The 17,037-nt window shown below is 42.3% G+C and overlaps 5 protein-coding genes across 8 annotated transcripts; 2 read left to right on the top strand and 3 right to left on the bottom strand.

Moving 5' to 3' along the window:
* Nucleotides 1-468: 468 nt before the first annotated feature.
* LOC108622587 (regucalcin) lies at nt 469-2,233 on the bottom strand. 2 transcript variants are annotated; one of them, XM_018020543.2, is made up of 6 exons: nt 2,070-2,233; nt 1,727-1,893; nt 1,451-1,660; nt 1,039-1,251; nt 841-953; nt 469-776 (listed from the first exon to the last, which is right to left on the bottom strand). In XM_018020543.2, the coding sequence occupies exons 1-6, from the start codon at nt 2,126-2,128 to the stop codon at nt 546-548; spliced, it is 993 nt and encodes a 330-aa protein (XP_017876032.1). In that variant the 5' UTR covers nt 2,129-2,233; the 3' UTR covers nt 469-545. The 2 variants fall into 2 exon arrangements, with proteins under 2 accessions (XP_017876032.1, XP_017876033.1); XM_018020544.2 differs by having other exon boundaries at nt 1,727-1,878.
* A 751-nt stretch (nt 2,234-2,984) lies between these two features.
* Sec61alpha (SEC61 translocon subunit alpha) lies at nt 2,985-6,660 on the top strand. The gene is made up of 8 exons (XM_018020537.2): nt 2,985-3,187; nt 3,387-3,454; nt 3,530-3,595; nt 3,667-3,877; nt 3,961-4,218; nt 4,294-4,460; nt 4,543-4,932; nt 5,009-6,660. Exons 1-8 carry the CDS (start codon nt 3,181-3,183, stop codon nt 5,270-5,272), a joined length of 1,431 nt encoding a protein of 476 aa, XP_017876026.1. The 5' UTR covers nt 2,985-3,180; the 3' UTR covers nt 5,273-6,660.
* Nucleotides 6,661-6,753: 93 nt separating this feature from the next.
* On the bottom strand, nt 6,754-10,492 carry omd (integrator complex subunit 5 omd). The gene is made up of 11 exons (XM_018020533.2): nt 10,170-10,492; nt 9,976-10,105; nt 9,484-9,893; nt 9,278-9,413; nt 8,509-9,178; nt 8,172-8,419; nt 7,903-8,108; nt 7,683-7,829; nt 7,468-7,608; nt 7,138-7,398; nt 6,754-7,071 (listed from the first exon to the last, which is right to left on the bottom strand). The coding sequence occupies exons 1-11, from the start codon at nt 10,386-10,388 to the stop codon at nt 6,850-6,852; spliced, it is 2,790 nt and encodes a 929-aa protein (XP_017876022.2). The 5' UTR covers nt 10,389-10,492; the 3' UTR covers nt 6,754-6,849.
* A 39-nt stretch (nt 10,493-10,531) lies between these two features.
* Nucleotides 10,532-13,454, top strand: LOC108622583 (WAS/WASL-interacting protein family member 3). Of its 2 annotated transcripts, none has more exons than XM_018020538.2 (5): nt 10,532-10,820; nt 11,216-11,402; nt 11,478-11,782; nt 11,878-12,523; nt 12,957-13,454. In XM_018020538.2, exons 2-5 carry the CDS (start codon nt 11,249-11,251, stop codon nt 13,025-13,027), a joined length of 1,176 nt encoding a protein of 391 aa, XP_017876027.1. In that variant the 5' UTR covers nt 10,532-10,820; nt 11,216-11,248; the 3' UTR covers nt 13,028-13,454. The 2 variants fall into 2 exon arrangements, with proteins under 2 accessions (XP_017876027.1, XP_017876028.1); XM_018020539.2 differs by lacking the exon at nt 10,532-10,820 and adding an exon at nt 10,827-10,927.
* A 301-nt stretch (nt 13,455-13,755) lies between these two features.
* Nucleotides 13,756-17,035, bottom strand: LOC108622580 (ATP-binding cassette sub-family F member 3). Of its 2 annotated transcripts, XM_018020535.2 has the most exons (9): nt 16,667-17,034; nt 16,463-16,568; nt 16,076-16,262; nt 15,669-16,003; nt 15,095-15,596; nt 14,802-15,025; nt 14,379-14,740; nt 14,090-14,310; nt 13,756-14,016 (listed from the first exon to the last, which is right to left on the bottom strand). In XM_018020535.2, exons 1-9 carry the CDS (start codon nt 16,737-16,739, stop codon nt 13,870-13,872), a joined length of 2,157 nt encoding a protein of 718 aa, XP_017876024.1. In that variant the 5' UTR covers nt 16,740-17,034; the 3' UTR covers nt 13,756-13,869. The 2 variants fall into 2 exon arrangements, with proteins under 2 accessions (XP_017876024.1, XP_026667386.1); XM_026811585.1 differs by having other exon boundaries at nt 13,756-14,310; nt 16,667-17,035.
* Nucleotides 17,036-17,037: the final 2 nt, after the last annotated feature.

Here is a 17,037-nt window from a genome sequence, read left to right as displayed (position 1 = left end):
CTTACGATTTCTCGTTATCTAACAAGGATCGTTGACGTGTTTTGTGGTTGACTGATAATTACTGGCAATTAGCATCCAATGAATCATCAGTTTGTCGGGGATGAACGGTTCATGAAATTGACGAGCGACTTTGTTGACGGTAGTGGGAAAGATAAGATGTAACAAATGCTGCTATTTGATTATGCATTCAAAGACACAATTAATGCCAATTATTCCCACTATTGTATCAAGAAATTTTCCAGGGCTATTGATTAGTAAAATCAATCAAACGATGACGTATTGTTTTCTATTGTAGCTCTCGAGATAACAAGTAGATACAGTTGTGACAACACCAGTACTTTCTCATGTTAATTATCTGTTTCGACAGATACTAATGAATGAGGTATATCACGAGCAATGCGGAAAACAAAAATTCATGATATGAACAAGCATAATTAAGATTTAGAACGTTATTTAACAATGTTCGTATTATCATTTGAAGAATTTGAATTATTTTTATTGTTTTTTTTATTAATGCATTATCGGTTACAGTATAAAGAGGGTCGTTACATTTTGAATGAATTTGCGACCAGCCCTTGTACTCCTAAGCCCTTTACAGCGAAGACGTAACCAGCGTGCGGTTCCTCGTTCAGCTGTTCCGGGGTCATACCACGGCTGGACGTTGTAACGAACAATGTATCCAGCAGTGGTCCACCGAAAGCGCAACTGGTCACTTTTTGAACGGGGAGCTTGATAATTCTTATCACTTTACCCGTACTAGGATCGACGTTAGCCACCTATTTATCAAACAGATGTTTAGTACAATCATTGTTAAGTACGGGCGTTAGGAATAATACTTACACCTCCTCCGTTGTACAGAGCTACCCAAATATTTCCATTTCTGTCTATGGTCATGCCATCGGGAAGTCCAGAAACGTTGCTCTTCTGCAGGTCGAACACGATCCTTTTGTTAGCTGCAAGAAACACGTTGTTAATTAACATTGATAAGAGATTTAAATATGATGAAACTTAAAACACGATTATTATAATGATACGTACAGAGAGTTCCATTGATGGGCTCGTAATCGAATGCCGCTACTTTGCGCGTAGGCGTGTCAATGTAGTAAAGCGTATCGTCTTGAAGATTCCAAGCTAATCCGTTACTGTTGGTGACCGGAGATAATTCTCTTTTTGGTACAAGATCGGAACCGATACGGTAGAAGGATGCTTGATTAGGTACAACAACCTCGTTCACTTCTGGCCCAATTGTTCCTGTAACCGAAACATGTACAGTGGACGACTGTATTAATTAGGCGATCGTACAAATAGGGAAATCTGTAATTATGCTTCAGAATTTAATTAACTCCAGTGATTAGAAAAAAATTAAGTTCCTGATTGATTTAATTGATTCTTTATCCGTTCATTATTATAGGCATTTCCTCGTGGAAGAAACGGCTCATCTTTAACGTACCAGCCCACAATCTTCCGGAAGAGTCTGCTTTTCCATCATTCCACCTAGTACCATTGCGATCGCGATCGACGACGGTCAATATTTCAGGATCCGCTCGCGTGATATTGCTCGTGCCGTCCCATGAAATTTTAGCAAGATCTGTACGAGTGCCAAATACTAATGTCCCAGGTTCTCCTGCGACCGGGATGACCATTCCAACGGGCCCATTAGCTGAACAACGATTATAGATCATTTATTAAAAAGCTGAGATCTCACTTTCATAATAAATTCGCTCACGTATGTAAACGCAGGCAAGCTGCTTCGTCGCGGGGCCAAACCTGCATATCTTCTGCGCCTCGATGTCAACGAAATAAAGCTTCTGGCTCTGGTGATCCCAGTGAGGTTCTTCGCTATGCTCGAATCGGCCCACTATCGGTTTAATCTCCAGTCTACGAGTTCTTCGACTAATTAGACAAATTTAAAGTACAACTATTTTCTGTAATTAATAAACCGCGGATTCTCATGCATTATCAAAGGTGTTTAAGAAACGTTATATTTTTCAGATCGACGAGAAAAGTCGCGTCGCGTTTCATTTCGCAAAAAAGAAGTTGAAGCGCATTCCAGAGGTCCCTTCACTTACCCATGGACGAAAGCAAGGCACAATCCGACGAGTAGAATGTTATAAATAATGTTACGCATTCTGTACAGAAGAATGATCGCAACTGTGTGAAACGACGATGACGAGTTGCAGAAAGAATAAGTAACTCCACGTAAAAATGACGAGTGGATTCTGACGGTTGCCTTGCTTTGCGCTTTATATAGTCACCGACGTTCACCGATACCGTCGATAGGAGTAATTTACACAACTGCAATTAGGATACGAATTCGCTTATAGTAAATATTGATTTTCATCAGTACGAGGCAATTTATTAAAATCCTTCGAGTTTCAGGATTACAAATTCAAAACGAAATAGTATGAAATATTAAATTATAAAGGAATAGATTATTTCTTATATAAAATCTAAGAAAGAGAACCAAGGAAGCGAGTAAAGAAAGTGAAACTACTTCTTGATGATCGATCATGCGGAAAGTAAACATTTTAACCGTGCGACCTTTTTTTATTCGTTCCCATTTTTTTATTGCTCGATGTCATCGAACGGAAATTATAATTCCTCGATAAGAACGCCTACTGGAACGCAACACATTCTACGAACTACACGTGTGAGTTGTCAAATTATCGCGCGCTCTCCCATAAATAAATATAGTGACGGTTTGTTTTTCACGAGTACAAGAACGACGTTTTTAAGTACAAAAGGATTGGACAGGTGATTAATTAAAAACAAGCCATTAATTATAGTCCGTTAGGTGTCCATGACATGATATATTTATCGTTTTATTGAAGGTTACACATATTCATTTGAAATTGTAATTTTTTGTGCGTTCAAAGGAGTGTCGACAAAGTGGATAGTTGCAATGCCACTGAAAATTGGTACGTGCATCATCTAACGTCGGACTCGGGTAATTCTAGCTCGTACCGGCCAACATCATCAGGTCACGTGACGATAGCATATTGATACGTGTCGACGAAGGGAGCCACGACTCGCTACGGTTTGCCAGTCGAACGTATACGCGGCCAGGTTTACTAGGATTCGTGGTACCGAAATCGAGTGTCCTCGCCGCATTGTTGACTCCCGCGTTAGTCAGAAGCGTCCGATCGTCGTGCTCCTTTCGAATCGTACCTCGGATTCAAAATGGGATGTAAGTATGCTGGTTCCATTCAGAAATTATCGAATATCTTCTATTTACTTGAGTACTCGCCGCGATTAACCGTGACCGTAACCTATCGTCTCACGATTTTCCATAACATATTGTTCGACCCTTGCTCGATCCGTGATATTCCGTCAGCTACGTGAACGATATTTCACTCGCTGGATTATTAATCATCCGTATGTTTCAGTCAAATTCTTGGAGGTGATAAAACCCTTTTGCAGTATACTTCCGGAAATCGAGAAACCGAAACGGAAAGTGAGTTTCTATTAATCTAGTTTCATTCCCAACTGCTTGTCCCTTTTGCTAACTGAAATTTAAATGTTTTTGTAGATCCAATTCCGGGAGAAAGTACTATGGACTGCCATCACTCTGTTCATCTTCTTAGTGTGCTGTCAGGTAAGGTTTTACACCAACTGCTTTAAAATACCTTGCAACTTCTTGCTAAAGCATATTTCATTTCTTTATAGATACCTCTGTTTGGTATCATGTCCTCGGACAGTGCGGATCCATTCTATTGGATCAGAGTTATACTTGCATCAAATAGAGGAACTCTTATGGAATTAGGAATATCTCCCATCGTTACGTCTGGTCTGATCATGCAGCTTTTAAGTGGTACAAAGATAATCGAAGTTGGCGACACTCCGAAAGACAGAGCGCTTTTTAATGGTGCTCAGAAATGTAAGGAAATCCTTCCAATGTTACTTTTTTTGGTTTCTTTGATTTGCAGTGCGAGATTTATTCTTTGCTTTTTTTTTTTACAGTATTCGGAATGGTCATTACCGTTGGCCAAGCTATCGTGTATGTAATGACTGGAATGTATGGTGATCCAACAGAAATTGGAGCCGGTGTTTGCCTGTTGATCATCATTCAGCTGTTTGTCGCTGGCTTGATCGTACTGTTATTGGATGAACTGCTTCAGAAGGGCTACGGATTAGGAAGTGGAATTTCTCTGTTCATTGCTACAAACATTTGCGAAACAATCGTATGGAAAGCATTCTCTCCAGCTACTGTTAACACTGGTACCATTTTATTTACAATGTGTATATTTGTCGTATTCTTTATACGCGACTCATCACATCGTTTTTTGTGTTCAGGACGTGGCACGGAGTTCGAAGGTGCTGTAATCGCGCTGTTTCACTTGCTGGCTACAAGACAGGACAAAGTCCGAGCGCTTCGTAACGCATTCTACAGACAGAATCTTCCTAATCTCATGAACCTACTCGCTACGATCTTAGTATTCGCTATAGTGATCTACTTCCAGGTACATTGAAATTTAAATCCACTGTTTCAATTGATATACGAGAAACAGTGGATAAAGATATAATTTTTTATTTCTCTCGCAGGGATTCCGCGTCGATTTGCCGATCAAATCCGCCCGATACAGGGGACAGTATAGCAGTTATCCCATCAAACTGTTTTATACAAGCAACATCCCCATCATTCTTCAATCCGCATTGGTGTCCAACTTGTACGTGATCTCACAAATGTTGGCTGTCAAATTCCAAGGGAACATAATCGTGAATCTGTTGGGAGTCTGGTCCGACATCGGTGGCGGTGGCCCAGCGCGGTCTTACCCAGTCGGGGGACTTTGTTACTACTTATCACCGCCGGAATCTGTGGGACACATCCTCCAGGATCCAATTCACGCCATCCTTTACATTCTCTTCATGCTTGGATCCTGCGCTTTCTTCTCGAAGGCGTGGATCGAGGTTTCCGGTAGCTCGGCTAAAGCTGTAAGTATTTCCTCTCCATAATTTCTCAGTCAATCGTTTATTAAGAATTGTGAGAGACATGAAAATTGTTTTCTAGGTCGCGAAACAGTTGAAGGAGCAGCAGATGGTGATGAGGGGCCACAGGGATAATTCTATGATCCACGAATTGAATAGATACATCCCGACCGCGGCGGCGTTCGGCGGACTGTGCATCGGTGCTTTGTCTGTACTGGCCGATTTCCTTGGCGCAATCGGTTCCGGTACCGGTATCCTACTCGCCGTCACAATTATATACCAGTACTTCGAGATCTTCGTCAAGGAACAAAGTGAAATGGGTGGCATGAGCACGCTGCTCTTCTAATGGCACACGTTCTTCTGATAGACATTTTGAAAAGTGAACGTTTTTTAATTCCGAAGAACTGAATAATAATTTATTGTAAAGTAAGTCTCCATTCACCGTCAGATACTATGCCGGTTACTCGGACGAGTAACGGGAATGTCTTCAACAACACGAGCCAGACCGCACACACATCTCTAACTCCTTGTTTGTCGTTTCCGAAGATCGCATGCATAAACATCCGTGTTACGTGACACACCTTTATCCTCGGGCAAAAACAGAGAAACATCGTTTTTACGCCCGATTTGGTATACTATCCAGCTTTTGTAATCGACTAGTTTCATCCGTTCATCGTGGAGAATACAACGCTGCCTTTTATTTGAAGGGCCGATGCGACGCGTTTAACGAAGAGGTACGCGGTCGAACAAAACATAGAAGTGCTCGTGCGTAGATCTGGAGCCGTTCCATTACCTGAACTCGAGTGCTCTGGATTTACGCGGCCGCAAGATGTAATATCTTTCGTACAACGAGCACACAGTGTACATAGGAAGAAAGCAATTAAATATTTTCAACATTTTTTTACTAGCGTTTACGCTCCGAATGATAAACGGAGTCGTGTGAAGAGACTCTTGAAAATCGGTGCGAGCGCGACGATCATCCTTAGACCGCGGATTCTATGCATAAAACTGTTTAGAATATCAAACAATGAATCCAACGTTTATTACGAACACGTATTTTAAACTGATATCATGTTGCATAAAAGTCCGCAGTCTGATTATCACAAGGATTCGAACGCGATCGAGGATCGCGTGATCATTTTGTCAGGACGAGACACCCACCTAGGGTACATTGTCGTGCAACTAAACTAATTCGTACAGTGTTCGCTCATCATAGAAATATCGTCATTCCTATATTAATTGAATAACGGTACGAAGCAAACGAACGGATATCCGTTTATGTGTATTCAGAATTGAATATGCTTTTATAAGGAATGAAAATCTTATCATTTCATTATCGTTTTCCCCCCCCCTTTCTAGCTCCGACCTCCGTTCATATTCTTCTTTTCGTTGACTTTTGATAGTCGAGAACTACTTGTTTGGATGAATGTTAACGCAGAGAACCGAACGAAGGAGAGAGTATTTATAAGTTGTAACGTGCATCGATTTGTACATCGTATTACACGCTGTATATTATTTAGTTGTATCCAGATATTAGTAAACTTAATTCTTATTTTATATAATACAGATGGTACTTTTCACTCTGTGCATAGGTTTTCGTTACAAGCTAATATGTAAGTTGTGACTGAGGATATGTATTTATTGTTACGGACTTCCAAGATAGCGAACGAGAGATGGAGCCCAATGTTCAGACGTATATCCACATCATTAAAAGGGAATAAAATACGAAGTACATTTATGCAATATATTAATTGATAAGCTGTTCTGCAGAGATGTGATTTAATAAAAGTAACCGGGACATGTTTGTTACAAAAAGCATTGAAAGCATTTCAAACTGGTATCAAACGTTTATTTGAAACTTTTAATACAAATCTATCGATCTCTCGGAAGTTCTATGTACATCGATCTGTATTATAGAAACAGTTATTTGTTCTCGTTGTAAAAAAGAGTGGCGTATAACGGGCCCAGTGCATTGATATTGGACAACAGAACTAGACGGAGCGTTTCAGTGAATCGGGAATTCGGAGTCGAGGTGTCTGTGTCTCGCCAAGCGATGTTCGCTCCCTCGTTGCGCGTGAACAGAGCCGGGGACGGCACGTTCTCGCGCATGTAAGCCCACACGCACTCTTTCATTATCGTGTTTATCTACAAATGATTCGTTATAGCTCCAAGTATTTATTATTTAGTTACGAATTTAATATGTGGACGCACCTGATGCAACTCTAAGACTGGTAAAATGTCCCTTATGCTTGCCAAAGGAGGTGGTAACAACTGACCCAGCGCCATAACGCTCACGAGTCGGACACCTTCCTCCGTGCTCCAGTTAGCTATAACCGTGGCTGCGATGCCTCTCAATAAAACTGAACAATACGCTAAAGCCGGTCTGTACCAAGCTGTTAATTCCAACAGCGTCCAGAGTAACGGCACGTCTTTGAACGTACGACGAATTTGCAAGTCCCTTTCTATGGTAACCTGACAATAATTAAAATATTAATTGGATTGCAGTGTTTGTTTGCAGTCTGATTAGAATTGAAGAAATACCTTCGTGAACTCTTCATCGGGCCACGGCAATCCGTTGTACATAACGTCCGGTGATACTAGCTCGACTAACAGCAAACTGACCATCGTCAGAGCGTCCAGATTCACAGGATACCTTTCCGACTCCCGATTACTACAACAGGCCTATCGAATTTAGATATTGAATAAATTGTAACTCGAATAATTGCATTCTATGCTCGTGTTTTAGGGAGTTTTACCTTTATCGCGTCTACAAGCAGTATTTTATTCAGGGCAATGATTTCTTTGTCGATCGTGTTCTCCGGCGGTGGCCTGCGAGGACCGTGGCCGATCACCCCAGCGTGGAATACAGAAGAATGCTTCTGAGCTAACATCGTGCTCGTTACCTAAGAATTTTATAATAATATCCAAGTAACAAATTTTATTCGTTTAATTAATTTCATTTTAATGTCTCGTTACCTGTTTATGATTTTGATGTAAAAGTAACGCCTCTTTGAATTTCGGTTCGAACTTCTCTTTCGCCCCAAAGTACTTAGCAGGATCGTTACTGATACTGTGTACTAAGATTTCTCTCAGAGCTAATACCCGAGCGCACGGTGAATAGCAAGTTAAGTCTTTCAACAAGTGGCAGACAATCTTCATGCCTTGCTGCTTTTTCGTGATATCTTAAATAACACAAATTATCAGATTTCGAAGTTTTGGAATTTACTCCATAATTAGATACTTACCGATCTCTGCCATACACAGAAACAGATATTGTATCACGGCCCTGGTTAGTTTTAAAGTCAGCTCAACGTTCGGCGAAAAATTATCTTTCTCGGGCATGCAAAACAAGTCTAGCATTTTCGCAATGTCATTAGCTAAATCGAAGTCGACTATCTTTGTCAAGAGGCCGGAGATTTGATGCAAATTCGCTTTTATAGCTTCCGCTACTATTTTCGATCGGAACACAGTCGCTTTGTTCGACTTCTCCCATCTGAAAAGTAATCCCTCGTAAATTTACCTTTCCTCAAGGTGACAATTCATGGTCTAATAATTATATTATCAATCGTATTTACTACTTACTTCAACAATATCGTAAGATTTTGGAACAGTTGTCTCATGTCTGGTTTCCCTATATTGTTTCCATAATTTATCTCACGTAGCGCTTGTTCCAGCACTTGCGTGAAGAAGCCATAACTAGCCAGTACGTTTTCCATTTCCAGTTTGTTAGAGGAGAACATCACGATATTATTAGAAATCATTTTTATCAAAGCAGCAAGATGGAAAGTGGTCACAGCTTTGACCAGCATGTAAGAAGCTGCGGATATAAGCATGTTAGGATTCTGAGTCCCGAGGAAGCACATCAGTCTTACGGCTGTTTGCACTCGTAGAGGATTCTGGTTCAAAAGCAACGGCAGTATCACCGGCAGTTCTTGCTTGATAGAATTCAGCAGAGCTATATTTGCAGACTGAGGCCCGTGAGTTCTTAGGAGTACGTCGATTTCTCGTAACACCAATTCTAGAATCTCGGAAGCGACGTTCTTCACGCTCTGCGCGGCGTTCACGCTGTGATATCCAACATTGCTCGTGTTTAAACTGGTGTCTAGTAAAGTATTTATTATCTGAGATGCTCCCTCTTCGCATCCCAATACCAGATGAACGACTAAGTCTATTAGAGCTTGCGGTTGGTCGTCGAAATATTTGCACCAGTCCAAGGCGAACAAAGCTAATTGCGGAATTATGTCCGACTTCACTGTAACAGAAAAGAACAGCTCATCAATTTTATATTAATTTTATTATGTATTTTATAATTCTTGTTATGTATCTTTCTTGGCCAAACGTGTTTACTTACAGGTTTGCAGCACGTCGCTGGTTATTGCTTTCAAGAGGGTCTGTGAGAGGGACGCTAGATTCAGAAGAAATGGAACGGTGGCCAATTTCTGTTTCTTCGTATCTTCATCGGCGTTCACATCTTCCTCTAAACTCCACTGAAAACATTATTAATTATTAAACTACAACGGATTTGATGCATTTATAAAATAAGTAAATATGATTTACTTTAAATAAATCTAACAACGCTCTTCTGATGTCCTGGAAATGGCTACCAGCCAAGTGTTCCAGAATCCCGACGACTGAATTTAGTTTAGGATTTTTTATATTATGCTCGTGGCCCATCATGCAAAAGTCTTTCAGTCCGCAGGATAGTACTCTGGTGATGACGGTGTTTGGGAAACAGCTTCCTACGTGAGCTACCACCCAGTCGAAATGGGGACTGTGCAACACGCTGGTATCTAACAATGCTTTGATGCAAGACTCTGTGTCGGAATGCATGAGACATTGAAGGCACTGAGCTGTGATATCGATTAAAGTGCGAGTGGCACGACAGGACATCCATTGTTGAAGGAAATCATTGATTCCCGCATTGACTGGCAGATTTCCACGTTTCGAATAATCAGAGGACAGTTTACCTGTAATAAGACATTACAACTAGGAATATATTAAGTGTATTATGGGGGCTAATAGATCTGAAGTGAATCAGCGAGTATATACCCAATAATTCTAGAGACCATGCTGAGATAATTGGTGCCCACGCTTCTGGATTTCCATTGATGAAACTGCTCAGAACCGAATGGATCTCTGCTATCAGCGATTCCTCGCATATCGCCAAATTCTGATTAGTCTGAAACGATGTTGTTACTCAATTTATTTAAGCAAACAATAAGTTTGGCCTTAAGAAGACTCACCTCGATCTGTCGAACGTATTTCGACACTGCGACGAAAAATACATTGCAGAAATATTCGAGGACCGCATCTCTGGCAGCAGGCACATTTTGAAGCAGTGACAAAGCTGTGCGCGTGACATCGAGCGTGTTAGTGTTGTGAGATCGAACAGCTCCAGATAAGAATTTCCGGACCTCCGTTAAAATATCTTGCGGCGATAGAGCACTCGACGAATGCATCATTTTAAATGCCTGTCCCTCGAAATGTGATTCAAGAGCATCGCCTCTCAAGAGGTTGACAGGCCATTTTTCAGTAAATATGTCCGTGCGGAACCCTGTTAAAACGGATGTGCGTTTCCCTATCGGAAGGAGAGGACGCGGATCCGTTTCAGTCAGCCAATCGTATAGTAGTTCCAGAGGAAAGAGTTCTCGTTTCGCTTTAAAAGCTTCCCAGGTGTGGTGCGTGTGTTCAGGTGTAATATCCGACGTGTTCACGTTCGATCGAACATGACTCGTCGATGCTATAAACAAACGGTTGACTCTTATCGGGATGTGCATTAACTCCCACATCCGGACTCCTCGTGACGGCGACGGTTCGACCCTGGCCTCGACACGGAAAAAACGGCTGCGGTTTTAAAAGCGGCTCGGCTGAAGAACCCGTCGATTATCATTTTGGTATGTTGTGGGTTTGGTTCGCTCACAGTGAATCAGACAGGGACACAAAGTGCGGTAGTTTCAAAGATCGTGCCACTCCGATCGCGGAATCGTTCTGTCAATTTTAGGTAAACATCCAGCGAATACGCCTCGTCCCGTCTCTTTGATCACGCTTGCCGAGCGCGAAATTCGTCTGTGCGATCGCAGGAAGGACCAACGGGATGAGAAACTTATTTTCGTTAACCTAATTCGAGTTTTCTCTCTGTAGGAGGTCTAAACGGTCTAATCTTATCTCCTTTAACCGTACTTCAGCCATTTCACGTTCTGCCGTGCACGAATTCGCTCGACGATAAGCGATCCGTTGCGTATACAACCAAGGCTCATTGTTTCGTTTGTGTTTTTTCGATTTGTCAAAGGCGATAAACAATTTGGCAAAGAATCGGACGAAGATGCCTGCACCACCGCCGCCTCCACCTCCTGCCTTCAACGCATCCAGCTCCGGTGCAGCCGATCAGGACAGAAGTTTACTTCTGCAGTCAATTAGAGCTGGGAAGACGTTAAAGAAAACTGTGACTGTAGACAAAAGTGCACCAGCAGTTAGCGGTAAGTTCTCCTTCAAACAATGAAGCACTTTCATTATTCCTGAAGTAATAACTCTTATTATTATTATTATTTCAGGTAAAGTAAAAGGAGAACCTAGGAATTCTTCTTCTTCTTCAAGTACTAGAGAAAATAATTCGAACATAGCGAGCAGTGGTATTAACACAAGTAATGGAGGACCCATAGGATTAGGTGGATTATTTTCTAGCGGTATGCCTAAATTGAAGCCCACAGGGTTGAGAAGCACCACTGGTGAGAAACCAGCAGCAGCAACTAGCAATGTAAATAATACGAATTTCGGTCAATCGACTATTTCCGGTATAAAAAGGGGGCCACCTCCAGTGCCACCACCAGCCACGCAGAAACCACAATTATTTGCTCAGGTATTAATGCTTGATCAATCTTCTCTATTAATTGAAATGTATACTTATTATTTTTGCATTAATTTACATTTCGTATAATGTCTGTAACGCTTTAGAAGACCAATTCAATGGGACAGGGTGTGACAGACTCCCCGAGCTCCAGTGTAGAAGCTCCTAAGAGCCACGGGAAGCCAATCCTTGCGCCGAAACCTCCTTCGACTCCATCTTCACTGCACAAACCATCACCGCCTCCCAAGAAGTTGAATTTAACCAGCGGAGGGAGCGTGTCGCGAGCGCAAAGTATGCGGTTGCCCAGGTCGCCGCCGGTGCTTGCTCCGACGCCACCCTCTCTGCATCAGTCGCAAGATTGTCTGAACGAGCCTCAAGCGAGGCCGACGAACCGGGCGCTAAGACCGCCGGTCGTGAAACCTCCATCTCCACCCACGTCTCGGTCGAACAACTTGACCACCGCGACGAGGGTAGCACCGCCGCCGCCTTCCAGGGTCGCAGTTAGCGCCCCGAGCATGCCGCCGCCTCCTCCTCCTCTTCCTCATCGTCCGGCTCCGACTACTCACCAGAGACTCGCTCCGCCGCCGCCGCCACCGCCTACGCCTCCTACGAGGAGCTCTTCCATGCGCAACGGGCAACCGATGATAACCCTGGATCTGGAGGTACGGTTCGGGGAGATGTTCCACTCGATCGCGAGCTTTCCACCGCCGGAACCGTTCAGAGGATTCACGAAAGTCTACAGTAGCAGAAACGGTGAGAACCATCTGTTTAAAACCCGATCGTTCCTGAAGCAGACTATAAGACAATACACCGCACAATTGTTTTCCTAAATTGTACTCGTGGGAAATGTTCCTCGCTTCGCGTGATGTGACCCAACGCTTTGCATGTCCCTTACCACTGCTTGTAAATTTCTCCCGTACAGAACAATAAACTCTGTGGTCCAATTACTTTTGACTGCTGGTCGATGAATTCTAGGTCGCAACTAATACTATATACATCTAATGGATTAAATCTTTACACGCCAGCTGTTACTAATTGCTTGAGACACAGTACACGCAATCCTAAACACGGCACACGTATGCTCGGAGATCCCGAATGCATGCTAGACGCACTGATAGCAAATGCTTGGAGTAAATATCAAACTGATGAGACTTTCAGGAGTAATGGAAATATTTGAAAATTCCAGCGGCGAAACAACAAGCTCCTGCACCACCAATGCAAACGATGGTACCTTTAAATACCTCGTCCGGGGGTTAATCGTGGCGGTACAGTACAACTTCTTTGGCACATTAATACGTTTCCAAGTAACTCGTTTTATTTATTATATATTATATACGATTAGTTCTAATCATCTTCGAAGCATTATCACAACGAAAAAAAACGAGAAAGCATGAACCGAAATAAAGGTATTAAAACGATTAACACGCCACGTCAGAGTCAACAACGTTTTATTTTTAAGCAGAAAGTAAAACGTCGATTTTAATCTGTTTAAATTGTAATTAATTTATTTATCCTCTTATAAAATATCGCATAAGACTGTGTTTAATTAGAACACGTTGTTATACATAGATATTAAAAGAGAACTGCAATTAATATATGAATACTGGTCGTGTAGATTCAAATGTAACGTCACATTTTATAAAAAAAAAGCAAAGAAAGGGATAGAGAGTGTTATGTACTTTTATTTATAACAATGACTTTTTATTATCAACTAATGTACAGTATTAAATATCAGAATTCTTTTTTAGATATAGTTTATTGTAGCTGGCAGTTGAACGATGTGAAACTTTCCTAATTCCTACGATTGTTGTAAATCGAAGACTCAGTCTATTTTGCAAGTTCCATGTTAATAATGAAATATAATAATTTTTTGTGTATTCTGAACGTACACGATTTTGTTTAAAATAGACGGTATAATCTTCGCGGCAGGGTCGATTAAATGAATTAAGAAATGTACGCTGTCCCGGCAATAATAAGAAAAAGTGTATGGTTTTTCTTGTTTATTTCGAATCGAAATTTTCACATCGGTAACTTAACTCGGGACAATGCGCCGTCTCGCAATGCAATTGATTTAAAAAAAGAGAAGAAAAAAATGATTTTTATACTTCGAACTCCTTTTCAATGATCCTACGATACTCGTCAAAACCGCCCTCGATGCACCGCACGGAACCCTCGGCGCATACCCAGAGTTCGGTGCACACCATGCGAATGAGTCTTTCGTCGTGCGAAACTAATATGACGCCCGCCTGAAAAATGATTTAGAAACGGATGCAGCGGAAACAGAATCGCGTATGAGATCAAGCACTGAAATGATTTTACCTGGCAGATGTTCAATGCTTTGCCTAGAGCCTCGATGGACTCGATGTCTAAATGATTGGTGGGCTCGTCGAGCACTAAAAAGTTCGGCGTGGCAGCGCACATCAACGCGAACGCCACTCTCGACTTTTGCCCACCGGACAGAGAGCTGATAGTCTGCAGTGCCAAGTTACCGCTGATTCCGAAGCTTCCCAGCATTCTCCTGTATTCCTCAATCGGCTTTCCTGAATTTACAAGTATCGCACAATTATTTAAGGTAAACTCCTTTTAACTTCGAACCAAGAGAACGCACCTGGAAAATGATTTTGCAACAGTTCAACCGGGCACACACGCATGTCTAATTGATCCACGTGATGCTGACTGAAGTATCCGAATTTCAAGTTCCTGTGGACGTGTACAGTGCCTCGGGTGGGGCTCAACGCACTCGTTATGATCTTCAGCAACGTAGTTTTACCAGCACCGTTCTCTCCCACGATACAAATGCGAGATTGTAAGCTAGCGGTCAGATTAACACCGGTGAATATATAGTTATTGGCATCGCCGGTGTAGCTGAAGGAAACTTCGTTAAGTTGCAATATAGGAGGACTCAATGGTTCCACGTCCGGGAAACGAAGAGTTACTTCTCCCTCCTTCTCCATCGGTTTAAGTTCTGGCCTGTCAAAGGTAATCATTTTATAAAATACCGAACATTTCCTAAATTTATCTGAATACTTACAGTTTCTCTAACATCTTAATTTTACTCTGTACACTAGAAGCGCGATTAGCATTGTATCGGAATCGATCGATGAACTCCTGCACGTGTGCCCTCTTAGCCTGCTGGGCTTCGTACTCCCTTTGCTGATTCCTCTCGCGTTCTCCTTTCGTTTTCGCGAACTGTTCGTAATTCCCTCGGTACGCTTCGATCTTTTGCCCACGCAAGTACAAAATATCCGTCGGCACCTGTCGTCAAACATGTTTTAACATTAGATTGAAACATTTTATCTCGTCTTCCCAGCAATGATTTCGTACCGTGTCCAAGAAATTCCTATCGTGAGAAACTACGAGCAGAGTAGTTGGCCACGACTGTAAATATCTCTCAAGCCACAGTATAGCCTTGATATCCAACATATTCGTAGGTTCATCGAGCAACAAGAGATCAGGTTTAGAGAATAATGCTCTCGCTAACGCTAGTCTCATTCTCCAGCCACCGGAGAACGATTTCGTTGGCCACGATTGCCTCTCGACGGTGAACCCAAGTCCAGATAAAATTGCGCTAGCTGTAGCTGGTGCTTTGTCCACTTCGGCCATTTGCATCGCCTCGTAGACTCTGTTTAATTCCTCGCCCAAAACATCTCCTGCGTTCTGACCACCGTCCTTCTCGATCGCCGCTTGCAGTTCTTTTTCTTTGTCAAGCAACAAGTTCCTTTCGTGATCGCATTCCAATACGGATTCGAGAGCAGACGTTTCATTACCGGCGACTTCCTGCTCGACGTGCAAAACTCTTATGTGCGAAGGTATTCTCAATTGTTTACTGCAATTAAATAATGGCGAATTAAATAGTGTATTAAGAGTAGGTGAGTCAGGGGGTAGAACGAGCTCGTACCTAGATATCATTCGTAATAGAGTGGTTTTTCCTAGTCCGTTTCTACCGATAAGGCCGTAGCGTCTACCGAACGCGAGCGTCAAGTCAGCTCCTTGCAATAATACTCTGTCCCCGTATGCTACATCAAAATTTTCTATCCTAATGTCTTGAGTTTTATTTACACTGCCCTTGTTCTCCATCCTACTGTCCTTTTTACTAGTCATCTGGCTGGCGCTCGCAGATTCTATGCTCTGACTGACACTGTTAACTCGCCCAGTAGATTCAGTGTTACTTCTTTTCTCTTGTTTCTGTTGTAACTTCGCTTCTGCTTTCTCTAACTTCTTGGCGTCCACTTTCTATCAGGAAATATTTCTTTTAGACAAAATGTAAAGAGCAATTAATCAGTTTATCTGTGAGGGATGTGTTACCATCGCGTCATCTCTGGTAGTAACCCATATACTCTTTATTTGCTCCACTTGAGCTTCCAAGGTAGCAGCCATGGTGCCCAAATGAATTGGAGCATTCAATACTTTGTTCACCCCGTTCTTTCTCCTCTCGACTTCTCCATCGTTCGCGTTCCCTTTTAGCATTTCCAACAGTTTCACGCATATTTGCCTGCAATCAAAATCGTGAATGGGGAACCTCTTACACGGAAATTATGTAATTAGACGATCGAGTCGATAGACGAACGTTCGTAGAAATGATAGATTTTATATGTAAGGCACACGTGACGAAGTTGGCGGTTTAAAATGAGATCTAACGATATCGATAGAACGCGTTTAGAAAAAATGACGAGTGCGAACACGTTTACAGACCTAACCTCGTTCTCTGGCTTTTCAGCGACCTCGTGCAGCACCTCGCCGATTGCCTCGTACACCTCGTCTCCGTCCTCGAAGTCGTCCTTTGAACTGTCTAAAATACCTGGCCGAACCGTAACGGTTTTTTTAGCAATTGTCCATTGATCGGATACATCGAACGCGAAACGTTTTGCGGTTCGCAGGTTATTCACGGAGACGTACCTTCCACATATTGGTAGAGATCGTCGTCTATCGTGGGAAATTGACTGCGAATGTATTCCCCGCAGACTGCCATGCCAATGAACGTGTCCAACAGTGATGTCAAAGGAAATTTCGTCTCGGACGATTCGTAAAGCGAGCCGCTTGACAGTACCAGACGTCAAAGTTTCATTGACCACTGCGATCACATGTTTACGCCACGGTATTATTCCTAGCTAAATCGCGGGACACAGTTTGTCACGTATGAGGCGAAAATCGATTGATTTCTACGAGTGTATCAACAAGATCGTTCCCGTTTTTTATGGAGTGCATGTGAACTTAAAATTTTTTAGCAAGAATTTCTGATTTTCCAGCTCGCGCATGGGTTGTACGCA

The sequence above is a fragment of the Ceratina calcarata genome, unplaced genomic scaffold (assembly GCF_001652005.2).
Source record: "Ceratina calcarata isolate Rehan_Ccalc_2016 unplaced genomic scaffold, ASM165200v1 scaffold229.2, whole genome shotgun sequence".
NCBI lineage: Eukaryota > Metazoa > Arthropoda > Insecta > Hymenoptera > Apidae > Ceratina > Ceratina calcarata.
This window is presented reverse-complemented; position numbering and strand designations above follow the sequence as displayed.

Excerpts from the sequence above, each read along its gene's own strand:
- LOC108622583 (XM_018020538.2), top strand. The coding sequence starts at position 11,249 with ATGCCTGCACCACCGCCGCCTCCACCTCCTGCCTTCAACGCATCCAGC. Across the intron at positions 11,783-11,877 it reads AACCACAATTATTTGCTCAG|AAGACCAATTCAATGGGACA; the intron begins GTATTAATGCTT and ends GTAACGCTTTAG. Across the intron at positions 12,524-12,956 it reads AGTCTACAGTAGCAGAAACG|CGGCGAAACAACAAGCTCCT; the intron begins GTGAGAACCATC and ends TGAAAATTCCAG.
- LOC108622587 (XM_018020543.2), bottom strand. The coding sequence starts at position 2,128 with ATGCGTAACATTATTTATAACATTCTACTCGTCGGATTGTGCCTTGCT. Across the intron at positions 1,252-1,450 it reads TTCCGGAAGATTGTGGGCTG|GAACAATTGGGCCAGAAGTG; the intron begins GTACGTTAAAGA and ends TTTCGGTTACAG. Across the intron at positions 777-840 it reads CTCTGTACAACGGAGGAGGT|GTGGCTAACGTCGATCCTAG; the intron begins GTAAGTATTATT and ends TTTGATAAATAG.
- omd (XM_018020533.2), bottom strand. The coding sequence starts at position 10,388 with ATGATGCATTCGTCGAGTGCTCTATCGCCGCAAGATATTTTAACGGAG. Across the intron at positions 9,414-9,483 it reads CGTTGTTAGATTTATTTAAA|TGGAGTTTAGAGGAAGATGT; the intron begins GTAAATCATATT and ends TAATGTTTTCAG. Across the intron at positions 7,399-7,467 it reads CCGATGAAGAGTTCACGAAG|GTTACCATAGAAAGGGACTT; the intron begins GTATTTCTTCAA and ends AATTATTGTCAG.
- Sec61alpha (XM_018020537.2), top strand. Across the intron at positions 3,455-3,529 it reads TCGAGAAACCGAAACGGAAA|ATCCAATTCCGGGAGAAAGT; the intron begins GTGAGTTTCTAT and ends ATGTTTTTGTAG. Across the intron at positions 4,219-4,293 it reads TCCAGCTACTGTTAACACTG|GACGTGGCACGGAGTTCGAA; the intron begins GTACCATTTTAT and ends TTTTGTGTTCAG.
- LOC108622580 (XM_026811585.1), bottom strand. The coding sequence starts at position 16,739 with ATGGCAGTCTGCGGGGAATACATTCGCAGTCAATTTCCCACGATAGAC. Across the intron at positions 16,004-16,075 it reads CTACCAGAGATGACGCGATG|AAAGTGGACGCCAAGAAGTT; the intron begins GTAACACATCCC and ends ATTTCCTGATAG. Across the intron at positions 14,311-14,378 it reads GTTGCAAAATCATTTTCCAG|GAAAGCCGATTGAGGAATAC; the intron begins GTGCGTTCTCTT and ends TTGTAAATTCAG.